Source organism: Neopelma chrysocephalum, unplaced genomic scaffold (genome assembly GCF_003984885.1).
Source record: "Neopelma chrysocephalum unplaced genomic scaffold, ASM398488v2 Primary Assembly neopelma1_22b, whole genome shotgun sequence".
Taxonomy (NCBI): Eukaryota; Metazoa; Chordata; class Aves; order Passeriformes; family Pipridae; genus Neopelma; species Neopelma chrysocephalum.
This window is the reverse complement of record NW_020897690.1, coordinates 17,276,812-17,299,815: the sequence shown is the minus strand read 5'-3', so window position 1 is coordinate 17,299,815 and position 23,004 is coordinate 17,276,812. Positions and strand designations below refer to the sequence as shown.

Sequence of the window (23,004 nt, the reverse complement as noted above, 5' to 3'; positions counted from 1 at the left end):
GCACAAGTTCCTTAGTGGCATGTGGAGAATTTCCTTAGCTTGCCAGGTAATGAACGTCCATGTTTTGAACTACAGAACTGCAAATTCTCTTGAAGTGATAAAATCATAATGAAGACATTGCAAATGACAATTATATAAGGCAATACTGAATTCAGACTCCTTTGGTATCTAAAAATAGCTATTTTTTCATAATTTGACTGATGCTTTCAGTAAGCCATTGAAGGATTCAATAACTATGGAGACTGTATGGCAGTTTTGGTGTTAAAAAATACCAGTCGAGTGTTATAACTCCACTTGAGTTGTGTGGGGTTTTTTGTTTGTTTGTTTGTGTTTTATTTTTGTTTTGTTTTTGTTTTTTAAATTAGAACAGAAAGATAGCTAATAATGGTGGGTTTCTTTCATTTATATTGTCTTATATTTTACATGCCTGCTTTCAGACAAAGTTTTTAAGTACTACCTTTTCTATGAAGAAATTCAACTGTGCCTGATTGGAAATACTATGTTAGGGCCTTCTAACCACTTGCCTGTGTAGAATGAGAAGACTGCTAGTTTGGCATGACTCAGGACAAAAGGACACAGTTTCTTGAACACAGCACCCTCAGAGAGTGAAGACTCAGAAGGAATCTTAAATGTAGCCCCTAATAAATCCCTTACTTGAGTAGCACAAGAAGTATCTCCTGTTCAATAGAAATATACTTTTGTCAGTTCACCAGTTTGCATTTTAAAAAACCCAACACTACCAATTCCACGTTAGTTGACTGTTTGCTTAAATAAAGAATGTACAGTTGTCATGAATTATTAAAGATACTTTTCTCACTTGATAAATGAAGAACGGTAGAGAGCCACTGAAGGTCTGTTCCAAGGAAATGTAATGAACAAGATTTGCTTTCATTTTAATGTCACAATAAAGACGTACTCCTCATTATACATCTCATGCCAAGATATTGTTTACTTGATTAAATTTATAGTTACCACTTTGTGTAAGGTTTATTATTAAAATACCACATCAGTTTACTGACCCCAGGAAAATTAACACATTAATAAATTATTTCAGCTTTGAAATAAATGGCTTGTGATCTTGAAGATAGTACTTGCAACTTGCTGGATGTTATTCACTATCAAATATCTCCAAATCTACTTTTAAGTAGCAGGCAGTGTGCCTGCACAGAAATCAATGATATTACACTACTGCAAAACCAGATTAATGGAAAAGTGAATCAATAAAACCCAATGACAGATGTAGTTCATCTCCCTGTCTTCATTAGATCACCATTTAAAAATCCTGTAGAATTTTGGAAGAAAACAAAAAGGCTAGATAGAATTTTAGAAGAGAATAACATCTGAAGCATTGGAGTACGTTCAATTTGAGCTACATTTGTGATTACTACGTACACTGGTGATTTTTCAACTTTTTTTAATTTATTTTTTATTTGCAATGCTCCCAGTTTTCCAGCAAAGACAGAGGTGCCTGTATAATACCCTGACTTTCTGTTTTCCATTTTTTGCATCTATTTAAATAATCCACAAATCACTTGAAGCTGAATACCATTCATGTTGGTAGTACTTGATTTTACACTTTTGCTTCTAAAATTTAATATGCAGTCCTATAAAAGGATCATAAGACATTTAACATTTTTTTAATGAAAATGATAAAGTACACGTGTCTTTTGCTCTGATGTTACAACGAGATCACATAATATCAGCATGTATTTTTACAAGCTGGAGGACACTTTCCTTACATCTCCCTAGAGTTCACTGATAATCTGATATATTTTAATGAGCTACACTATTGGTTTAAATGACATAATAAGGATAGAGCAAAATGAGCTTCTTACTACATGTATGATAGATGATAAACATAGACAAATTTTCATGAAAGAAATCAAAACCTAAAAACAGATTCAGAAATCATACTGCTGGAAGGGGGTAGTGAGATTCACCTTTGGCTTTTGGGATACCACAAATCATGAATTTCCTTGAATTAATTCCTATATTTATCAAAATACAGTATGAGTTTGTAAAATAAAATCAGCCATGTGCCTTAATTTCAAATTTTTCAATAGTAATGCCCAAAGTCAGACTGAACCATGAGTAGGATACTGCTGAATTCTTGGAATAGTGTCCCTTTGCGGCTTGTGTCTCTGTTTTAGAAGCTAGCTGGGAAACTGTTTGCTGTAACAACTGAACAGAAGTCCATAAAACTTTATACATGTTATAAAATAAGTCTGCAGTATGGAAAATCAATTTATAATGACCAGCAGTTCCTTCTGGCTTTGAATTAAAATGTGAGTAAATACTACAGAACAAGACCCATCAACCAACTGTGATTACAAGTAATACTCCTGAAAGCACTGTACAGGAGAAAGGACTATGAGTTAAGAAATACTATATCACAGAGAATATACAGAGTTGTCTTTAGAAATTATTCCTATAAAACAAATATCAACTTTCCACTTAGTAAACAATCAACAGCAAAATTCCATTTTGAGACGTCTAATAAAACATTCTTTATTAGAACTATCTTCCAGTTTTCAGCCTTTCTAGAATATTCACAGAAAGAAAAATAGCTGATTTATATGCACAAATATAAATCAGCACATAATATATAAATTCTGATGAAATTATCATCCCAAAAATTGAATAAAATATTCTAAAATTAATTTTAAAAATATACACTTTATGAATATTAATTATATGTTTTAATGCTTAATAGAGCAGTATTATCACAGTGATATGTTAAATACATTTATTTATCACAGTTCCAACTCTGCAATCCATTTTCTCCCACTTCAACGTCCATCACACATTTTACATATAATTTTAGTTGCACAAACTTATAGCTTGTATTACTTTTTTTACACATATGAATTTCATTCCTGTCATCATCATCATATTTTTAAATGCAAAGAGAAAAACTAAAATGAATGAAGAACTTAAACTAATGCTTAGCATAACATCATTTACAGTATTTAAAATTAGAAATAAGCCTGACTTTGAAAATGGTATGAAATCCTCGGTCTTCTCTGTTCAGTTTAATTTCCACAAATTGACCTCTGTAATTTGAGAATTAAAAATTTTTTTACTTTTTTTTTAACACTAATGAGCACACGTTAAATATCACTTACTTTGGCAAAACCAGAATCTGTACAACAAAAATGCAGAAGAATATGAGACAGGCACAAGTCACATAATACTTAAATGCAGGCAGAGTAGTTGCTCTGTACTAGAAGAAAAAAAAAAAATCAAATGTTAAAAAAACAATTGCCAAAGCAGATAAAATGTCAGCCAACTGAAACTTCAGCTTAAAGATGCACATATGTATAGGCACTCTTTAGCAACAGTAAATTTCCTGTTCTTCAGTGACTTCATATCCACTAACCTAGGACTAGGGGTTATCAGGCATAGTATTGAATCCTTTTGCTTCTTGAAGAACAGCCATGTCAAACAGTTTTGACTTGTCCCTCCACTAAACAGATTATCCCAAATTCATCATAAAAAGTTTAATTAACAACAACAGCAACAAAAAACCTGAAACATTTTTAAAAATATTTTTAGGAATGGCCAACCATTCTTAACAGATTCCAAGATTCTTTGTCATTAATTCCTCAAACTGATTTTCAATTATTGATAAATACTGAATGGGCTGAAACAATTATAAAAAACATAACCCTCATTTAAACAGGAAATTTCTGAGCACAAAAAGTAGCAAATTGTAAACTGTGCTACAGAGCATAGCTAGCAATCACACTGATATTTATTGGACCTATATTATTACTTCAATTAAAATCTTTTATGTCTCTGTTAAAAGGCCTCCTATGTCTACCGATACTACTAAACACTTGATATTCTTAGGAGACAGTCAATTTGATCTGTTTTGTCATGAGAAAAATCTATTTATCTCTAATTACTCTGTCTAGAGACATGAGAATTAAGCAATGAAATATTTATCAGAGCTGTTCTGCTATTTGAGATAGATATATCTAGGTTGAAACCAATTAAGTACTCAAAGGGAAATGATCTAAGTAGCTAATAAAGTTACTTACACTATCAAAATTTTTTTTCAAAGGATGAAAGTTTAAGATTTAATTACTAAAAGAAAATATACCAAAGATTATTTTCACAAAGTGTTCAAAATGCAAACTTCAGAAAATGGAAAGTGCATGAGCTGTGCCTTCTAACTGCAAGCACACAGCTATGTCTTTGCGCTTACTGCCAAGTTCTGCCCATGAAACAAACCAGTGCACCAAACTTTACATAATTATGTAGAAATTGACTTCAGCAACCCACAGTTTTTTTCACTTTTGAACTATATAACGAATAGAAAGCAATTCTGATCACACATCTAACTGAATTTCAAGGTACAAATATGACTTTGCTTGATGCATAAATTTGCAGCAAGTTGTGCTCTTCCACCTGTTAAATATGTTTATAATGGTCCTGTTCAACAATTTTGGACCTTGAGCTGCTGTTAAATCTCATGGAATTCCAATCCACTTTTAAAAGTATTTCAGTCTTTCACACTTCTCCATACATTTCCTAATGAAGGCAAGCAACTCACTCCTTAGGTTAAACTTTTTTTGCTTTATTACCTTGCTGTACTTTCAGGTCCTACAAGGCCTGAAAAGCTTCCATTTAAATCAAAAGCAGACTTCTTACTGAGTTGTTTAAAGTCAAGACTGGATTGGTGAGTCATTAAAAGGCAGTGAAGAAAGATATTGAAAAGCTGGATCCAAAAAGAACAATTAGTTCTCTGCCATTCCATAGCATTCTAAATCTAAAAGAGATTAGACTTCTACAGGGAGCATCTACACAGCTAAATAACTTAGCTCCCAAATTTCATCCCAAGTCATTCTCCAAAGTGCACGTCATGATTTTCTATCAAGTTGTCTTTCAGAATTTATTGGTTAGTTCCACACACATCAAAATTTTCATGTGCTCCTAGGCACAGCTTTGATCCACTCAGTGTACCCCATAAACACTACAGATAAGAATACAATAGGTCTAGCTTCTCTCTTCTTCTCTCTTACGAAGTCTTTGAGACAGGCTCAGGGAAGCCTTGAAACCTTTTCCACCCTAATGCATTGCTAAGGGCGTACAACACATGCCTTTGTCAGCTGGCCATAAGAACACTATTCTGCTGAGCTGTGAAAGAATCTGAAACTTATTTCCGATCCTTTGAACTGAAAGGTATCTAAAACAATAATTAAATATGTATTTGACTACCACATGGACACAGAGGATACTTGCTGTACAGTGTGAAGACAGTATGGTAATGCTTCCTCTAGCCCATTCTTGCCAGGTTCACTCAGTTATACAGCTAGTTGTGGTCAAACCTACCTCTTACTTCCCTGAAGGACAGCATAACTGTTCAGCTATCAGCTGGCCTATGCTTATGAGAAAGCAGAAAGAGGCAACTCTCCAGTCTTCCTGTTGAAGCTGTGTCAGTATGCAGAAATACACTCAGGGTCCACAGGGCCATAAAACAACGAAAAGGCCTGACTTTATAGGCTAGTGGTCATGACAATCACCTAAAAGGGAGGGATCTTTCATTCTCCAACATCATTACTCCAAGGAGAAGAAAAACTATCCATTACTCCACCTGTACATACAGGTCTCAAGTGTTTTATCACACATTATTAGTCCGAAGAACATTTGGTGTGTTGCATCCAAGACAGCCAGGCATTTTTCTTAAAAAGACATTTATAGTATTGTTTCCCAAGAATGACTGTGAGCAGCAAGTGCATATGGAGAAAACTAATGAGCAACTGATATCATTACAAGTCTATCATTACTACAGGTGGAGTCTTTGAGACATTGAGAAAAAACCCCCAAACCAAAACCAGTGCAGATCGATAAATGCCTTTTGAGAACGTAGATTAGGGAACTTAGAAATTCTTTGCTCCAGTTACATTAAAATTGGACTATCAAACCTTTTCCCACTTCTGTGAGATCATAAAAATTTCAAGAAATTCAAGTGAAATGCAGAGACCTACAAACGGGAAAGTAGCTGCAGACATCACATTCATAAAATTTCTTCTGTAAATCAGCTAAAATATTATTGTAAGGTTTGATCACTTCTCCCCACAGGAGAGGTGATGTAGACATGCCTATGTGTTACAAAAGGAAGGGATATAAGCCTCATTTAGGGTAGGTCAAAGAAGGAATCGACCAATGAATTTGCAATTGAACTTACTGAAAATAACTTACTTCTTTTTCCAGAGTCTTATTGTAGAAAAGAAGTGATATTCTTTGAATATCTTCAGATTTAAGCCATTGCCTAGAAGAGAAAAAGAATGTTATCACTGAGATAAGAAAAAAGTAGTCCAGTCCTTTTATATAAACGAAATGCAGCAATATAAGAAAATCAGTTGGAATAAAGCAAGTTCTTAAGTATTGCAATGTATATGGTGAATTTTCACTGACAGTAAAAGTGGAGACTACAAATCCCCTCTCCTTTTTGACTTCTATTGCTAACATGAAACAAAAGCTCAGATGAACAATTGCTTTTCTGTGGGTCACTCTTAAGCAGAATCAAGGGAGAGATTTATATGATGTAATTCTAACAGTGATATTCCACTCATGTCCAAAATACTGTAGTATATCCAGCAGGCAGAAGAGAACCTGAGATAAAAACAGTCCTTCACAAGTTTCTTTTAGGAAGAACACTGTTCCAATATGCAAAAGTGGTAGGTAAATTACACTTCACAAACTCCTACTGCAAACGAAAATGTAACAAACATTACTAAAAGAAGAGGAGTGATTTTGTCTTTGAACTGTGTCAGTCTCTTGACCACAGCCCTGTACTATAGAGGTAGATATTGACCTTTTTGCTGATTATAAAAACTTCTTCCCTGCTTAAAGATGAGAAATTGTATAAGCACTTGCATTGAAATGAAAGATGTATTTTAAACTAAGTGAATCTTGAAAAAAGCTTGACATAACTCTTACAAAATGAAATGTTCTAATATGAAAGTCTACATTTATTTTAATGGACACTTGAAAAGATATAAAATATTTAAATTTCAAAAAGGTTAGGCTGCTTGTACTTCAAGGGCACTACACAAATCTGAAAAAAAAATTAATTAAGCAGACTAATTCTGTGGACATGCAATATTTGAGCTTGAATAATAGTTGGGTCTGAGATTTTTTTCCAACATTTCCAGCAATAACTTTAAATTAGGCTTTAAGTAGTACTTTCAGTCTCAACTAACAGGCTGCAATGTAAATAAGTAGCAGTAATGAACCACAGTGGAAAAGATCCAAAATTAAGGTCCTGGGAGAACAGGAGTGGACAGAGTGGACTGTAAGCTATTAGCTTTGATTTATGAAATCAAAAATATTTGTTTCCTTGCCTGGGAGACTGTCCCTGTTCTTGTGTAATCAGTTTCATTGTAATAAGGGGCTGTAAACATTCTCAGTTCTAGGAATGTTTAATTCCAAAATATATTTCCCAGTTTGCTCTACAATGGCTCACGTTTATATCTGATCACAATTAGGATTCTGAGAAGAAACACATCTGGTAGTCTGGTGTACCTATGGTATGATTTTGTTTTGGTTCAGCTGTAACCAACTGGAGAAAACATTCAGTTTGTGGAACATTTTTAGTAAACTGTTAAAATTTAATGCATTTAGTTTTTTCCATTTAGTTATAAAAATCAAACTTAAAGTAACTTTCTTTTCCAAATAGTTAACTAATTTCCTGGTTTTTTTCCTCTAGTGCCTGACAGGAGGATTGATTTAATTACCATTAGCATACCGCTAAAAAGTTCTGTCTGCAGATCTACTCCCAAAAGCCTAATTTGATTTGTACGCACTTGACCCCATGTGAAGTCAGCCTCGTACTCCACACATCATAAATTCATGTGTTCAGAAGATTTTAGTTTTTCTTTAAAGCTCAGAAAAAAACCCAACTATACTGGTTTTAGGTAGCACGTGCTGAGAGGTCTGAGACAAGGGAATAGTATAACACATACAAACGGAAGTGGAGATCAAGTACAGAAGAGAAAGCACGAAGTCACGTACCTCTGGCATAGAGATAAGGGCTGAAAATTCTGCCTCCAGCCTCACTCCCTGATGAGCCTAAAACTTACCTAAGTATTTGCAAGTACTTGGGGATATGTCTCCTGGGAAGCTAAGTACCAAATTTATCTTAAATTCTTTTGCAATCCCAGGAACAACACAGACACACAGCTGGACTCAGGCTGTATCCACAGAAGTGTGTGGTTTAACAGGCCTTGTGCTGGTTGACAGTGTACAGCAAGGAATTATGCACAGAACACAGCAGCCACTGTGACTTAAAGGAAAAAGAGGGCAAAGAGAGTGTGTTTCTTTAACATAGTAACTACTTACCAAAGACCAATTAGCTTTAGCTGTAGGTGCATATTTAGCCAACAGATTACCACCCATCCATGTCCTACACAAGCTCCTAACCACCAAGGCTCAGGATGGCCTAGCTAGGGCTTCTCATCCCCCTCTTGTGCAGGACAGGCCCTTGGCAGCCAGGAGTACTTTGTTGAAGGTACAGGAAAAGGAAACACACGGAGAAAGCATGATGTTACACCCTAATGGCTAAGGCACCGAAGCTCTTTGTTTCTCACTCACTCTTTTAAATCTGTATTTCTGTATGTTTTAATGCAGTGCCCTAAGAGAATAATACTGAATAAACAGGTCATAACTTTCCTCATGCAACTTTGCAAGGGACATTGCCAACTAAGTCTACTACTCTGAATCATGCTGTAAAGCCCCTGGGCTGCTTTTTAGATGCCAGAGTTTCATTCCACAAGAAGGAATTTAACCCAGATGCCCAGAGCTACTGACAGTGTGTGCATGTGGCGCTTGGCAGTTTTGCGGAAAGATCGCTAAGCCAGTTTGTGAACTGGCAGGGGAGCAGGGAGAGAGGGATCCCAGACAAGATGCTACAGTGACTTTAAAAACTTGAGATACCATTTCAATACATATCATACTATTTTACACTGAGTAAAGACAGTGATTAATTTGGACTACAGCATTGTCTTGGACTAAAAAGATACAGACTCTACATTCCCTTATCTTCCAGTTACTGGCTGTGAAGCACCTGGCCATATAATTTCCAAATACCCCCATTTTATGACCATTTTTTTGTAACCAGTTACTTTCTTCACAGAATGACACGTGGCTAAGAATCATGGTGTGGATGAAAAAGTCAGAGCATGCTGACAGCTCAGGGTGGAAGAAGCATGACTCTATACAGTGAATGTTTGCTTTTGAATTCTTTTCATGCATTTTTCTAACTAAAAAGGTCAAAAGCATGGTATTTTTAATACCATATTTTAAGTGTAATAATGTTTTTTTAATTTCCTTTATTCAGTCATAGACCTATTTGCTATACAATCCAAACTTTACACTTAAAAACATTTAGAAATACCAGCTCTTATAGATTTTCTTAAAGGTTTGCATCTTGGTTCACAAAAGCAAAAGATTTTGTTTCACAACCACTCAATTACTGTAGCTTATAATGTTATTTTCATTTTACAGTCAAAAAATTGAGGCACAAAAATATGTAAAATGTGATTAGTTTTGTCTTCTAAATATAGGAAATATTTTATTTAACTATTCTATGTGCTTTAACTGTTCTACGTGCTTAGCCTTCACATAGTTACAGTATTATTGAATTAACTTGCCATTTGAGGAATCAGGACTTTTGACAACTTATTCTCAGGTATTCAACTGAATCATAGCTTTTAAGTGTATGATTCAGCAAATCAATACAGAGATAGGTAGACAATCTAGTTTTGGAAGGTGACATTCAACCTTTCTGATACATAAGATCATTCCTTATCTTGGTGCAATTCCCCATGTAATTCACAAAACGCACTGAAAATTTTTCGGAAACATTTTATATCCCAAAGTTTCTCTGAATTTTATGTACGAATTAGATAAGACAAGGATTCTCTGAGATAAAACAACAATACAGTATGGTCATACCAATATTTTAATGCATTTATACAGATGAATTACTTTTGACATCAAACCATCATTTTTACAATCCACTTATCAGAGCAAATGTACCTAAAGACATATTAAAACTACCAAAATTTATACAGCTGTTTTAGGCAAGTCTAGTATAATTAAATCACATGACATACCCTCTTTCACTCTATTCTTTCTATGACCTACAACTCTCAACACTCTTTTCTAAAATGACTGAAAAATATTTTCCTAAGGCAAAGTACCATTAATAGGACTAAAATATGAAAAAAATTCCAAATGTGACATATGAGCATTTAATAATTAGGTGTAATACTCAGATCGTTAAGATTCTGAGTAACAGAAGTAGGGGGGGAAACGTAATTCATCGCAATTATTGTCCACATTTTTGAAGGGCAATTCTCTTATTTCATCAGATAAATATAAAAAGCCTGAACATTTATTTTTTCTGGTATTGATTTCTCTCTCAGTCTTATCTATTCACCAGCAAACAGAGAAGATCAATACTGCCTCCAGCTCTTCCTAGGGCACAGAAAAAACATGTCAGGTTGCCTCCCCCAGCAATTCCAATATGCCAGCAAGATTAGCCTTCTCTAAGAAATCAACCAACTAGTTGAAACAGAGAGATATTAAACTATGATTTTAGGGAAAGTTTCTAATTCTGAGGAATTGTTTCTGTGACAATTGTGAAGCATCAATTTTCACATCATTCTGATTCCCGAGCCAGTTATTTCTTGGGCCTTACTCCTCTGCTCTCAATTAAGACAACTCTGTAGTTATGGCTACGAGTCTACAGAAACAAACAGCTACACAGCAAAAAACCCTTTGCCATGAAGATGAAGACCAGTCAAAACCTCAAAACCTCTGTCACACCATGATTCACAGGCACTGTCTTATCTCATATAGTAGAAAATGCTACTGTACAACCAATCTTCACAATGTGCAGAGCTTCCTATCCCAGTATTGGTGACACCTTTACTGTTTTCAGACTTGGTGTGCATGTGGGAACAAAAAATAGTAAACACTCTTGCAGATTTATGCCAAAGTTGGAAAGGATAGAAACAACAGAGGATAAAAACTTACTTTTGAGCATTGATTCCATCAATGGCCTGGATCATCCTCTCATTCAGTTCCTCCTCAAACCTTCTTTTCTGTGATTTTGTTCTGAAATGAAAAATGTGAGAATTTACTTTGGAAAATCATTACATTGCTAATAAACATTAAACAATAGCTAGCATAAACATGTGAGGATAATAACAATTTTTTAAAAATTTATACTGCAATAGGAGCTATAGGCATCAGGCACACTGAGCCTCGTAATAAGCTCTTAAAAATACCAGCATAAGCTACAATCTGACACACACACACACACACACTCAGTCGCAAATCTAGAGTTTAGTTATTAGCAAGCCCTTAAAATACAAACATAAGAAAATATTTCAGAAACAAAACCAAAACCAAGAGAAGTCAAGAAATTCTGGTTGAAGGAAAGTCTTCCACAGTATTATGAATTCATGAAAAAGAATGAGAATATGCACAAATTCATAAAACATTCCTGTTTCTTGCAGTTATTTTTAAAAACCTTGTCAGAATTTTATGATGAGCACAATGTGATAGTGCAGTGATGCATAAAAGTACTCTCTACCAAAAGCCTGATAACTCTTCTTTTCTTGGAAATACTTTATTATTTTTAATAAGAAAACTCAAAACCATCTTAAATTAGTTTCAAACATACATCATGTTTCTTTATTTATAACCTTGTAACTCATCTGCAATAAAAAAAGCATCTTTTCTTTTGAGTGGACTGAACATGAACCAAAGAGAAGATCATCAGAATGGGTTTGTCTCTGCTAATATAAATTACTGCAAATATCATCAATCCCTTCAGTAGCTGTGCTCTCCTTAAAAATGAAATATTTAAAATATTGATAGATTATGTCTCTGTATTTGAAAACTTAAATCCAATGTTAACTTAAAACCAGTGTTTTGTAAGAAGTCAACAGCTAGATCTGAAATTTGAGTCTTTGCTTACCAAAATGTTCTTAACCTACAAATTGAACCCTGTAAAAGGTAACATGGATTTTCTTCAACATCAAGTTCTTGGGTTATTTCCCCAAAACTGATAACCTGTTGCAGGATTCAAATTAACACAGAAATTATATTAGTGTACTTACAGGAATTTTAAAAAACACAACTGATTTCTTGTCTATTCAATGCTATTGAATTTAGGTAAGAAAGTGCTTATAACTCGTTTTTCACATATAAAACAATCTAGAAGAAATACATAGATAAGGAGACATTGTCTAACTACACTTAATCTTCTTGGCAGATTCTTAACAACATAAGACTATTGCGTAACTACATAAGAGCTAAGACTGCCACAAACAGAAGCCTACAGTCAGGCTACATTTTCATATTCTAATAAAATATTGATTTTCAAAGTGCTTATGATCATTTCAGCTCTCTCATGTGGGAATGACTAACTAGCTTAGCTAGAATCCTAGTTACATGTCTGTCTCACTAAGGACATCAGATGCCAGTAATGGTTTATAGAAACTCCTTCCATAATATGGTATCAAGACACATTTGTACCTTTCAAATCTATTTTGGCATGGAGTTTAGAAACACAAAAGCAAGAACACTCCAGAAACTTCAAGAACTGCAGTATTTCCAAATGCCACAGTGATCTTTCATTGGCTGATAGAAGTTCTTTGGACATACTGTCCAAATGTAAATGTGTGGGTCTAAAATTAGACTCTTTTTATTAATGTCAGGAATGTTCAGTCAAAAGTTGTTCATCCTCTGGAATTTAGCAATATTTTAGGTAATTGCATATCTCTACAGTAACCAAGGACAATGAAAATACAAATTTTTAAAGGTTCTTCCAAATGACTTTACAGTATTTATATCATCATCTTGCCCTAGTCATCAAAGTACCAAGCAGGAGCATGAAAACTTAAAGCTATTGTGATCTTGCAAACATTTTGTGTAGCATGAGCACTATAGGAAGACCACAAAGTAATTTTTGAATGTCTATTACTGCAAACATACAATAGACTGAAATAATAAACCACAATACAAATACAAAGCAATTAAACAAATATATAAAATGTCTCTTTTAGTATATATTATTAGCTGTTGTAAGAAAAATTATTAACAGTCCTTTCCATCTGCCCTTTTCTTACACCTCTGTGCCTCCTCCCAATTTTCCTGCATATAATTTTCTTCCCACTGATAGAGTAACTGGTTTATTAGGAGAAACGAATAGTAGCTCACCAACATATCAATTCAGAATAATGCTCCTTGTTAGCAGGAAGTGTTTGCAATTCATAAGTAATATGTCTGCCCATCTGTTTCCGTAGCCCTTCTCTACGTAAGAGGTATCAGCAGAAAAAATAGTTTGTGTGAGAAATGGACCTCAATATTTGAAAGCATATGAATGTATATGTACTTATATAGACTTCTGATGAATAAGTAACTTTTTAAGACTAATTTACCTCTCTCTGCAACGTTGAAAATGATATTGCCCCATGGGAACATCCTAAAGAACAAACAAACAATAAAACCTTATTAATTACAATAGACTTTGACAATACTACGTTGCTTTAAAAACAGTGTGGAAAACAGGGTCAAGTAAGGGGAAAAGTTTCCAATACAAATACAAATACAAATTAGATTAAAACTGTTTAAAAGAAAAATCCAGCCAAGAGTAAAGATGAAGTGACCTGGGGAAAAACTGATCTATCATTATAAACACTAAACAACTAATACAACAGTCTGAATCCAAGAATGTTTTGCTTTACCAGAAAGAATTCAATGTCATCACTGTTTGGATGTAGCCCAAACTTTTGACAGCTTCAGCAAAAACGAATTTTAAGTGGTTTTTAAAAAAACAGACCTGAGTAACCAAATACAGACAATGGTAATTATTTTTTATCAATAAGCAACAGCAGCCATCACAGTCACATTTATTTTGTGATTAATAGTGATGGCTGGGTACTTTCTGCAATGAACATGCCACAAATTCACATTATGATGCACTGTATTTATTGAACAAGAATACATGGCTCAATCCTATGTTCCCATGTATAACAGGAACAAAACTGAATGCCATGTTGAAAGCTATTAGAATTTACCTTTGTGCTTTCACTTTTTAGAAGTAGAAGATAATGAATGTACAAGCTGTAGACCCACAGTGTCTTACTAACAGCAGTAAAACAGGGTTAGCAAAATTTTAAAAAAATCTGTTCAGTGTAAGAGATGCAACATTGCACTGTAGTACTCTACAACTCAGGCCATGAACCATAGTTAATGAGTGGTACGTGCACCTTCAGAAGGTAGATGTAACAGTGAGTATGGATTTGGCTCCTGGAGTACTCTGAATAAAGTCCACTCCAGCTACCACAGGGATTATTCTAACTTCATAGCCTTTACTCCAGGTTTGGCACGTTCCAAACGGAGAATGTATCTGAACAGTCAATGTATCTCAAGGAATTTCTCTGTATTTAAAGTTTTTATTCCTGAAGGTGTTGCATTCTGGCTGTATGCACAAAATATCTTTCCACAAGATGAATAGCAACCACTGTCCATGCTATGCCCGAGGAAGGTCTGAGCTCAGAGGGTCAAATTGTGTATTTTTGTAAGTATGTTGGACTCCTTATAATTCAGAGATGCACTTATAGGAAGACATGGCTTCTTAGACCTAATCCAAAGCTGCCATGTCAGTGGAAAAGTTCCCAACTACTTCACTGGGATTATGCCCTGGACAAACATATGTATCTTCTTCTATCAGAAATAACCAGGTATTTAGCAGTGAGCACCTTTTTCCTTTCAAATGTTACTAAATTGTATGAAATGACATAAGTAGGCCCCTACTGTTGTGCTTATCTTGCCATTTTCAGTGGTCATGCTGTCCCTGTGGTGCAAGTGTGCAAATGGCTTGGCTGCTCCCCAAGATTCCAGGTACCGGGTCATGCGGACAGAAGCTCTCATTTTGGCTCCATCAAGAGTGTGTCGAGGTCGAATGTGGTGCTGAGGGCTTCGCTTTTCTCCCTGGTTGAAAGAAAATAAAAGGTGGTATCAGCCTTTGTGTTCGTGACCTATTGAAGCAGCAGTACATCATCTAGTACCACAGATATGCGTGCTTAAGAACTTAAAAATGGAGAATTACTAGGAACCTGCAAATCTTAATGATATTACTGGGAAATATCAGAGACTTATTTCTGAAGAGTGGGAAACATTTGCAATGCAAACATTATGTATTTGTAGGCATCAGTAATAGCTCTGATCAATATCTTATGGTAGTGAATTATTCAATAAAGAGATTAGTGGTTCTGCTCAAAAAAACTATGACTGACCACAAAATAAAAGTACTACTAACCTTAGGATTGATTACAAAGTAGGTCTTAACATTATGCTCTTTCAGATATGGGTCCCTCACATCTCCATCCCCATCTTCAACTTTGTAAGCTCCATTCAAATGTGCCAAGGTGACTGAGGTGATGTGAACACGGCTGAAATGATATTTTAAAAGAATGACAGAATCACAAATACTGATCGAAAGCATAATTTGAACCTGATCGACCATTTTACTAGCTTTTGGATATACCTCTTATATGCTGCTCACTTAATTTACAGTCCTTCTAATCTAATTTTTAGAAGTTCTAGTATGCATAAATCTAAAGGTTTCCGGACACAAAAAAAATACTCCTTAAAATCACAGAAAATACTGAGTGCCCCTTTTTTTTTTCCCAAAGATGGCACTAAGAATTAGTTCACGCATCTCCATGAAAGCTTAAGACATGGTACCTATGTGTTTTCTTCATGGCTGAAAAATCCATGTGCCCAGATGTTAACAGGGAAGTCTCTTACCCTGGGACTCCTCCAGCTTCCATGTGATTGGCCAGAGTAACATCGTGTGACCACACATCGTACTGCCACTTCTGCAGCCCAATAACGCCACACAGCACATTCCCAGAGTGCACTCCCACGCGCATATTAATATCAACTCCAGTTGCATCTCTCACTTTCCTGCAGTTGATAAGAAAACCTCTGTTAATATACATAACCAGCCCTTTGTTTTCTTTTAGTTTACCAGTCACACTCCTGGAAGTGCTCAAGGCCAGTTTGGATGGGAGGTGTTCCAGCCTGTGGCAGGGTGATCTTTAAGGTCCATTCCAATCAAAACCATTCTGTGAAATTAGCAATATCAACTGTAATAACATTTACTTCTTTTTAGCATTGCCTCCATTCTTTTTATGCTAGGATTATATATTACCTTTCCTATTAGCTATACTTGCAACAATTTGTAGAAATATTAATTCTCAAGTCCACATCTGAAGTTCCTGCTTTTATACTCATCTGAAATTATTTGGGAGGGCTGAGCTAAGTAGTGGAAATGTTTGGTCTCATGGTAGAACCCAAGGACTGCAGAAAGCTTCTGGAGATCTGGAACTACTGTTATGTGCCCTTCTACCTGAAGACCCTAATATTTGCATTGAAGACCTTCTCTTATCTGTCATATCTGAAGGGAAGGATGAAAAACATGGCACCTCAGGATGTTCTATAGGCTGTGGCTTGTACACACTTCAGGAATATGGGCTCAGTGCCATTCAGGCTGTGGAGAACATGAGGCTCAACAGTCTTCCACATGCTCACTGTGTGCTGTACCAACTACAACATAATACGGTGATTGAAAGGCCACTCTCACTGTCCAGACCACATGTAAACTTTTGACCTTTTCAATGACAGAGTTAAGTATCTCTTCACCCAGCCCAAATCTCAGAAGAGCCCTATACATAAGATAGGCATTTATCTTTCCAGAAGAAGCTTTTCTGAATCATGAGTGGGTGACTAAGGTACAACAGCTAGAACATTTTCAGACATATGTCATATGGGTACCTAACTACATATGTAAGGACTTATAAAACTAATTCATATATTGATAGGCTTATACAGCTCTAAGAAATGGGAAGATCATAACTTAGCTGCATTTATGTATTAAAACCCCAACTCACATGGACCCAAACCTAACCAGTAATAAGGAACATGCACATACATTTATCTTGGAGAAATTCAGGGTGTTAATGGAAGAAACAACTATAGAATAAGGAACCCAAATAGCTCCTGTATACGAGTCAGGTTCATAGTTCTAGCAACATCTCCAGTCTCAGTGATGAGAATCATCAGCTCTGAATTACAGAATTGAGCTGGCCCATTTATCTTTCTTTTTTTTTTTTTTGTAATGAATGGCAACTTAGAACTTAATAGGCTTAATTTGATATGGTAAATCCTACATTTAAGCATTAGTTCTCAAGTGTTCTTTTTCTGGGAAATTAAAGTAACAGGAGCATGACTGAAACTATTTTAATTCCTTCAGTCTCTGTCAAGTGTTTATTAGTATCTCTTTTCACTTTGCCATCTTATACTGCTCTCAGGTAGCTGACACACATGAAAATGAACTGCCTGTAAATGACCTTTGTAAGCAGTTGGCAAATGACAAATGCCATTTTGCTCTGTACAAGGAATATGACACAAGCTTAGCACTTCTGAAAACAAGTGTTTTACAAAACTGGGCAAAATGGAAGAGGAACATTTATATTCTAGGAGTAAATTGGTGAAAGGCTGCCCTGCCATATTCAGCAGAGCAAGCAGAATAAAATCTGATTTATAATAAGCTCTCAGGAGTTAAGGAGGGGAGCAAGTAGAACATGTACCACTACTGAATCTTTTCTTCTGTCTCACAAATTAAAGAAACCATAGAAGACTTTAAATTAGCAGTGTAACTCTGGACCAAATTAGGGTTTACTACTTCTCTCCTGTGCTTCATTCAACAATGCAGACGCAACGCATTCAAGAAGCTATCTGTCACATCCCCATAGGACACTCAACTTACCTACACAAGTATATCTGAAATTTCCCATCTTTATTTCATTTTCTCTCCCATAGTCTCTCTAGTTACCCTCAGCACACCACAGTCTGTGCGCCCATCCTGGCTAGGCAGCCAAAATACTCATCATGTATTTTTCCTATTGTAACCTGAAATTTGAGTTTGTAAGGATTCTGTGTTTTTCAAAGGCATGGTTAGCTTGCAGGTAGTTGTAGCAGCTTCACTTCACACAAGCAAGAGTTCAGATCATTAGGAAAACACCTACTCTCTTAACCTGAGCTTTATTCATCTCTAACTATGGACTAAGGTATCTAAGACACTACAACACATTCAGTGAACCTTGAGCATTTAGTCCCCTGCAAATTGCTAGTTTTAAAAGCATATTTTCCTTCGGGATTACACCTACAGGAGTGAAAACATACCTAAAAAAACTATTTTATTTTGTATCTAACATTCAAAATGGTATAACCATCTCATCCAACAGTTTCTTTTACTTTCCTCTGAAATGGAACTCATTTCATGCTACCAAATCAAAGATAGTCTTTGAGAAATACGTGGCTGAGAAACAGGAAGGCACTAAAGAGACAAAGGAGTGGAGTCTGGGCTGAAGGAAAACAACCCATATATTCACAAATAAACATATTTTGCCTCAACAGATAAGCTCTAGCCTTAAAGAACCCAGTTAAGGTGGCTGGCTCTCAACATCACAAGCAGCACTGGCATCTATCGATGATAAGGTGAGCATCCCACTCCTGGGCAAGTAGGTTGCAGACTACAAGAAACATTGGATTTGTTCCAACATAGTGCAGAGTAGCAAAGAAATTAATCAATGGGACTACAATCCATGTTTAAATGGAAACAATCCATAGCATAGTGAGGCTGAATTGCTCAAAATGGAGCTACACATCATTAGATAACCAGAATGAATAAGACTTTGTACTACAGATCACCCATCAATTTGGCAGAATTCCTCTTTTTTGCTTCAAAGAGAACTGGAACTGAAACCATATTCAGGTGGTAAAATCTATACAGATTTGTTAATCTAAACAGCAAACTCCTCTATTTCAGTAGCTTACACACTGAAGGGGCAGTGTGCATCTCAGTGACTGAATATAGCAAAAATTTGTATCTGGCAAAAAAGATATTTTAGATAGAGTCAAACATATTGAGTTACACACTTCCAACAGCAAGAGTACTACTACTTCTCATTTTACAGAGCACAGAAGTATGTTAGGAGATGCTTCTATACAAAGATGCAGCAATCATACAACAAAATATGGAGTTGATTAATAATCAGCAATTTTGTGGCAGGTTGCAACACTTGACATAATACTTCAAAAGCATTTGAAAGCATAGGGTACAGATTCCTCACTTCTTCTGTAAACAGGCTGTGGTAATCAGGCATCTATGGGAGCATTGTGATTTACGACTACAGTAATAAAGTCAGATCATATATGCTATACAACTAACATACAATTTTCTAGTCTATAAGGCTGCTCTTACCAAGGAGAACCTGATAATACAGCATTAACAATGAACATACTTGATGGCAGCTTGAGCAGAAAGTTATTTCCAAGAAAATTGGGAAGTTCTGAAGTGTGAGAAACTGACAGATTGCTCTCTGAGCTCAAGTAAAACATTGCATTATGATGTGTGATACTATACTTTCAGTTCTTCATGAAGGGCATTTTATGGCTTGAGCTTAGCATTGTTTTTCCACCAGCTTCCTATGCTTTTTTCTCTTTAGTAACAAAGAAACAAGCTGATCAGAAACTCTGTGCAAATACTTCTAACTCACATTTCTCACACAGCACACAGGTCTTTTGAAATCTAAATCAGAAAGCTTTCATTCTAGGCTGGGGAAAAAAATCCAACATTTTTAAGCCAATGAAGAGAGTGGGTCAGAACTTCAGGACCGACACTCTTTTACCAGCTGCTCTACTGAAGGGATAGTAGCTTTAGTTCCTAATATGCTAGGGAAGCAAATGTTTTAATTATAATATTGGTCTAGTATGTCTAAGTGAAAAAGAGAAAGCATCCAGTGGAAAAAAATGAAGAGACAACCAATTGTGTACATTTTAAAGCTTGTCAAGAAGAAGTACTCCAAGTACCACCTAAAAAATGGGCTTTTTGGATGCAATGTAACGTACAACCACACATGGATGAAAAAAAATTTAGAAAATGCAGCAACCTTATTTCTGTACTGACTTCCAAATATCCAGACCTCCACATGATACATGCTTTTGCAAAGTGTAGCTCACCTAGATATACTGTAATTTTAGTCAAAGAAAACTTAGTTTTTCTACAGAAAACATATTTGTGCCACTAATTATAACTGCTATAAGTAACCATTTACAATAGTTTAATCCCTAAAACCTAAAAATAACTTCAGGTATGAATTACAGACAATTATTTTAAGTATAATTTTCTGACCCTAGTTAAAAAAAAGAAGAAAAAAAAAGACATGGAAGGCTTTTTAATTGTTCTTTCTTCACAAAATGTTTTCTAAATCAGCTAACAGAATAAGACACTCACTTAACAAATAAACTACAATACTGAGCTGAAGTTTCAGTGTAGTCAGGTTTAAGATCCTTCAGTGTGATGTGCAGACATCCCTGAAATGTGGTAGTAGAACTCAGACAGGGCAGGTAGCTTACAAGAGTTATTTCAACTCTGCATTGAGAGTTCTGATAACAGTCAGGTGTAGAGCTGAGAGGGAGTAAAGCTGCCTTTTTGCAAGACTTTGAAGTTCCATCATCACCACAACTGCTACAGTTGTCTATAATCCGTTTCCAACCTACTCTTCAATAATAAGCTACAGGATTCTTCAAGTGTCCCAGTAGCTGTATCCTCAGCTGTATTACAAGTGTTAATCCATCAGATACAACCATATTTCTTTTTCACAAGCATATCAAGCCTCCTGTTATTACTTGAGTTACTTGAAATAAGTTACAACTGCTATTTCAAATGCAATCATAGTAGGATTCACAAATACTTTGCTCTGTTTTCTGTTTCAAAGACAGAACAAGCACAATTTTTATGGGAAAAAAAATAAGAGATATACAGAGTAACCCAGAAATTCAAAATACTGTTGATAAGCACAGAATTCTCTATAGTACCTCAATGTGTTGACTGAAACAAATGTTTCAGGAAGTCTTCACCTATACAGAGAAGGTGAAATTAAACCTAAACGTGGGGTTTAGCAAGATACACATATTTAATTGCTTATCTAACAAAATGGGAAATAGGTCTCAGTCCAGATATTTCTAAGCCATTAAAAATGTCTTTGGTGGACATGCTCAATATCACTTCACAGGCTAAGGGCTGTGAGGTATCTTAATTGTGGACAGGTAACAGCTACTGACCACCACTGATTTCCAAACTTAGGAGGAGCCAGGAGCTCTGGCTTCTCATAGCTGTTTGACTCACAGGTGGGTGGCAGCATCACGACTCTGCAAAAAGCAAAGCTTCGAAGTGTTAGGTGATGTCTACTGGGATATTTACCATCTTATAATCACAGAATTACAGAATAGTTGAGCTCAGAAGGGACATCTAGAGATTGTCTAGTCCATCCTTCTGTTTAAACCACAGCCAGATAAATCAGGTTGCTTAGGGCCATACCAGTTGGATTTTGAGCATCTCCAAGGCTAGAAACTCCACAACCTCCCTAGGCAACCCATGCCAGTGCTCAGTGGCCCTCACAATGAAAAAAAAGTGTTTCCCGAAGTTCTGAGGAAACCTCCTGTGTTTCAGTTTGTGCCCATTGCCTCTAGGACTGTCACTGGGCACCACTGAACAGCCTGGCTACATTTTCTTTGTGCTCTCACTTCAGGAACTTAAATACAATGATGAGATTTTTCCCTTTGGCTTTCTCTCCTACAGGTTGAACAGGACCAGTTCTTTCAGCCTTTCCTCATATGAGCACTGTGCCAGTCCATTAATCATCTTTATGGTGTAGTGATGACATAGTCTTGCACAACCCAACATTTTAAAACATTTTTTTGTTGAGGTCGAGTTCAAGATAACCACACTGGACCTTGCAGTGAAACACGCCAAATACTGCAGGCCTGAATGTTTCAACCAGTAGCACAGATACAGATAAAAGAAAGATTTTTATTGTTGAATATTTAACAATAAGTTTGGCACTTACTTAATGGCTTCACACATGTCCAGTCCCATTTTCACACAATTCTTGGCATGATTTTGAAGAGATATAGGTAGTCCAGAAACACAGTAATAGCAGTCACCTAAGATTTTAATTCTCATACATTCATTTTCCTAGAGGAAAAAGCAAGGTGAGATGGTCACTTTCAACTTGAAATACATAAATGTAGGGTTACTGTTACAAACTCTGACTTAAATTATATTAGCAAATTCATTCTACTTAGTCTTGTTTCAGTAGAGGATTTGGCTTGCTAAAACAGAAGTGCTGCTAGGGTTTTGTACGGATGAGCCCTCCATCTGTTATGGTCCTTAAGGGGCACAAATGGGAAGTAAATACACTGCAATACATATATATGCAGAGTTGTTCACAGTTGAGATTAAAAAACTGGGCCAAACTATCCTATTCTCAATCAAAATAAAGCCCTTTGTTTGAAATATGAAATGAAAAGACCTAGCCTTCCACATTTACATCTCTGAAGATGTACTATGGAATACTTCCAGAAACTACTAGTCATAATAGTATTTCTATAATTCAATATATTTTAATGTAAAGGTTTTTATGTTTTTAAAACCAATATTGGTCAAGTTTTTGAACTAATAACACAGGAAATTTTTATATGCTCTGGTGTTTCTGATTTCACCTTCACACATAAAGTTTGATGTAATTTTTTAAAAATGGCACCTAAATCAACAGAAGAAAATTTTCTACTTGCTTTTTATTCTTTCCTTGAGTAATCAAGAGGCTGTGGTCAGTGATTAAAATTGCTTCGATCAATATTATCTCTCTTCTCCTCCAGTCTCTTAAATGCTTTTCCAGAGATCAGAAAACTAACACTTTTCTATCTTGAGTTTCATAATCCTTGTTATTGTAAAAAAGCTATTGAAAGAAGTATTCATCTGCCATTAAGCTTTACTGGTCTCCATAGGCTGTCTCTATTGGTCCTATTAGAGAGAGCTATCTTGAGTTTCACAGACTGTCACACTGA

The 23,004-nt window shown here is 35.6% G+C and overlaps 1 protein-coding gene across 1 annotated transcript in view; it reads right to left on the bottom strand.

Annotated features, from left to right (window-relative positions):
- The window catches only part of ADCY2 (adenylate cyclase 2), a 212,817-nt gene that overhangs the window by 48,461 nt on the left and 141,352 nt on the right, over window positions 1–23,004 (bottom strand). Inside the window, exons 7-14 of the mRNA XM_027681002.1 lie at window positions 22,005–22,132; window positions 15,838–15,996; window positions 15,347–15,479; window positions 14,842–15,018; window positions 13,464–13,507; window positions 11,050–11,130; window positions 6,208–6,277; window positions 3,126–3,223 (exon numbers count right to left, since the gene is read on the bottom strand). Of these exons, the coding sequence (XP_027536803.1) occupies window positions 3,126–3,223; window positions 6,208–6,277; window positions 11,050–11,130; window positions 13,464–13,507; window positions 14,842–15,018; window positions 15,347–15,479; window positions 15,838–15,996; window positions 22,005–22,132 (890 nt within the window). The remainder of the gene's footprint in view (window positions 1–3,125; window positions 3,224–6,207; window positions 6,278–11,049; window positions 11,131–13,463; window positions 13,508–14,841; window positions 15,019–15,346; window positions 15,480–15,837; window positions 15,997–22,004; window positions 22,133–23,004) is intronic.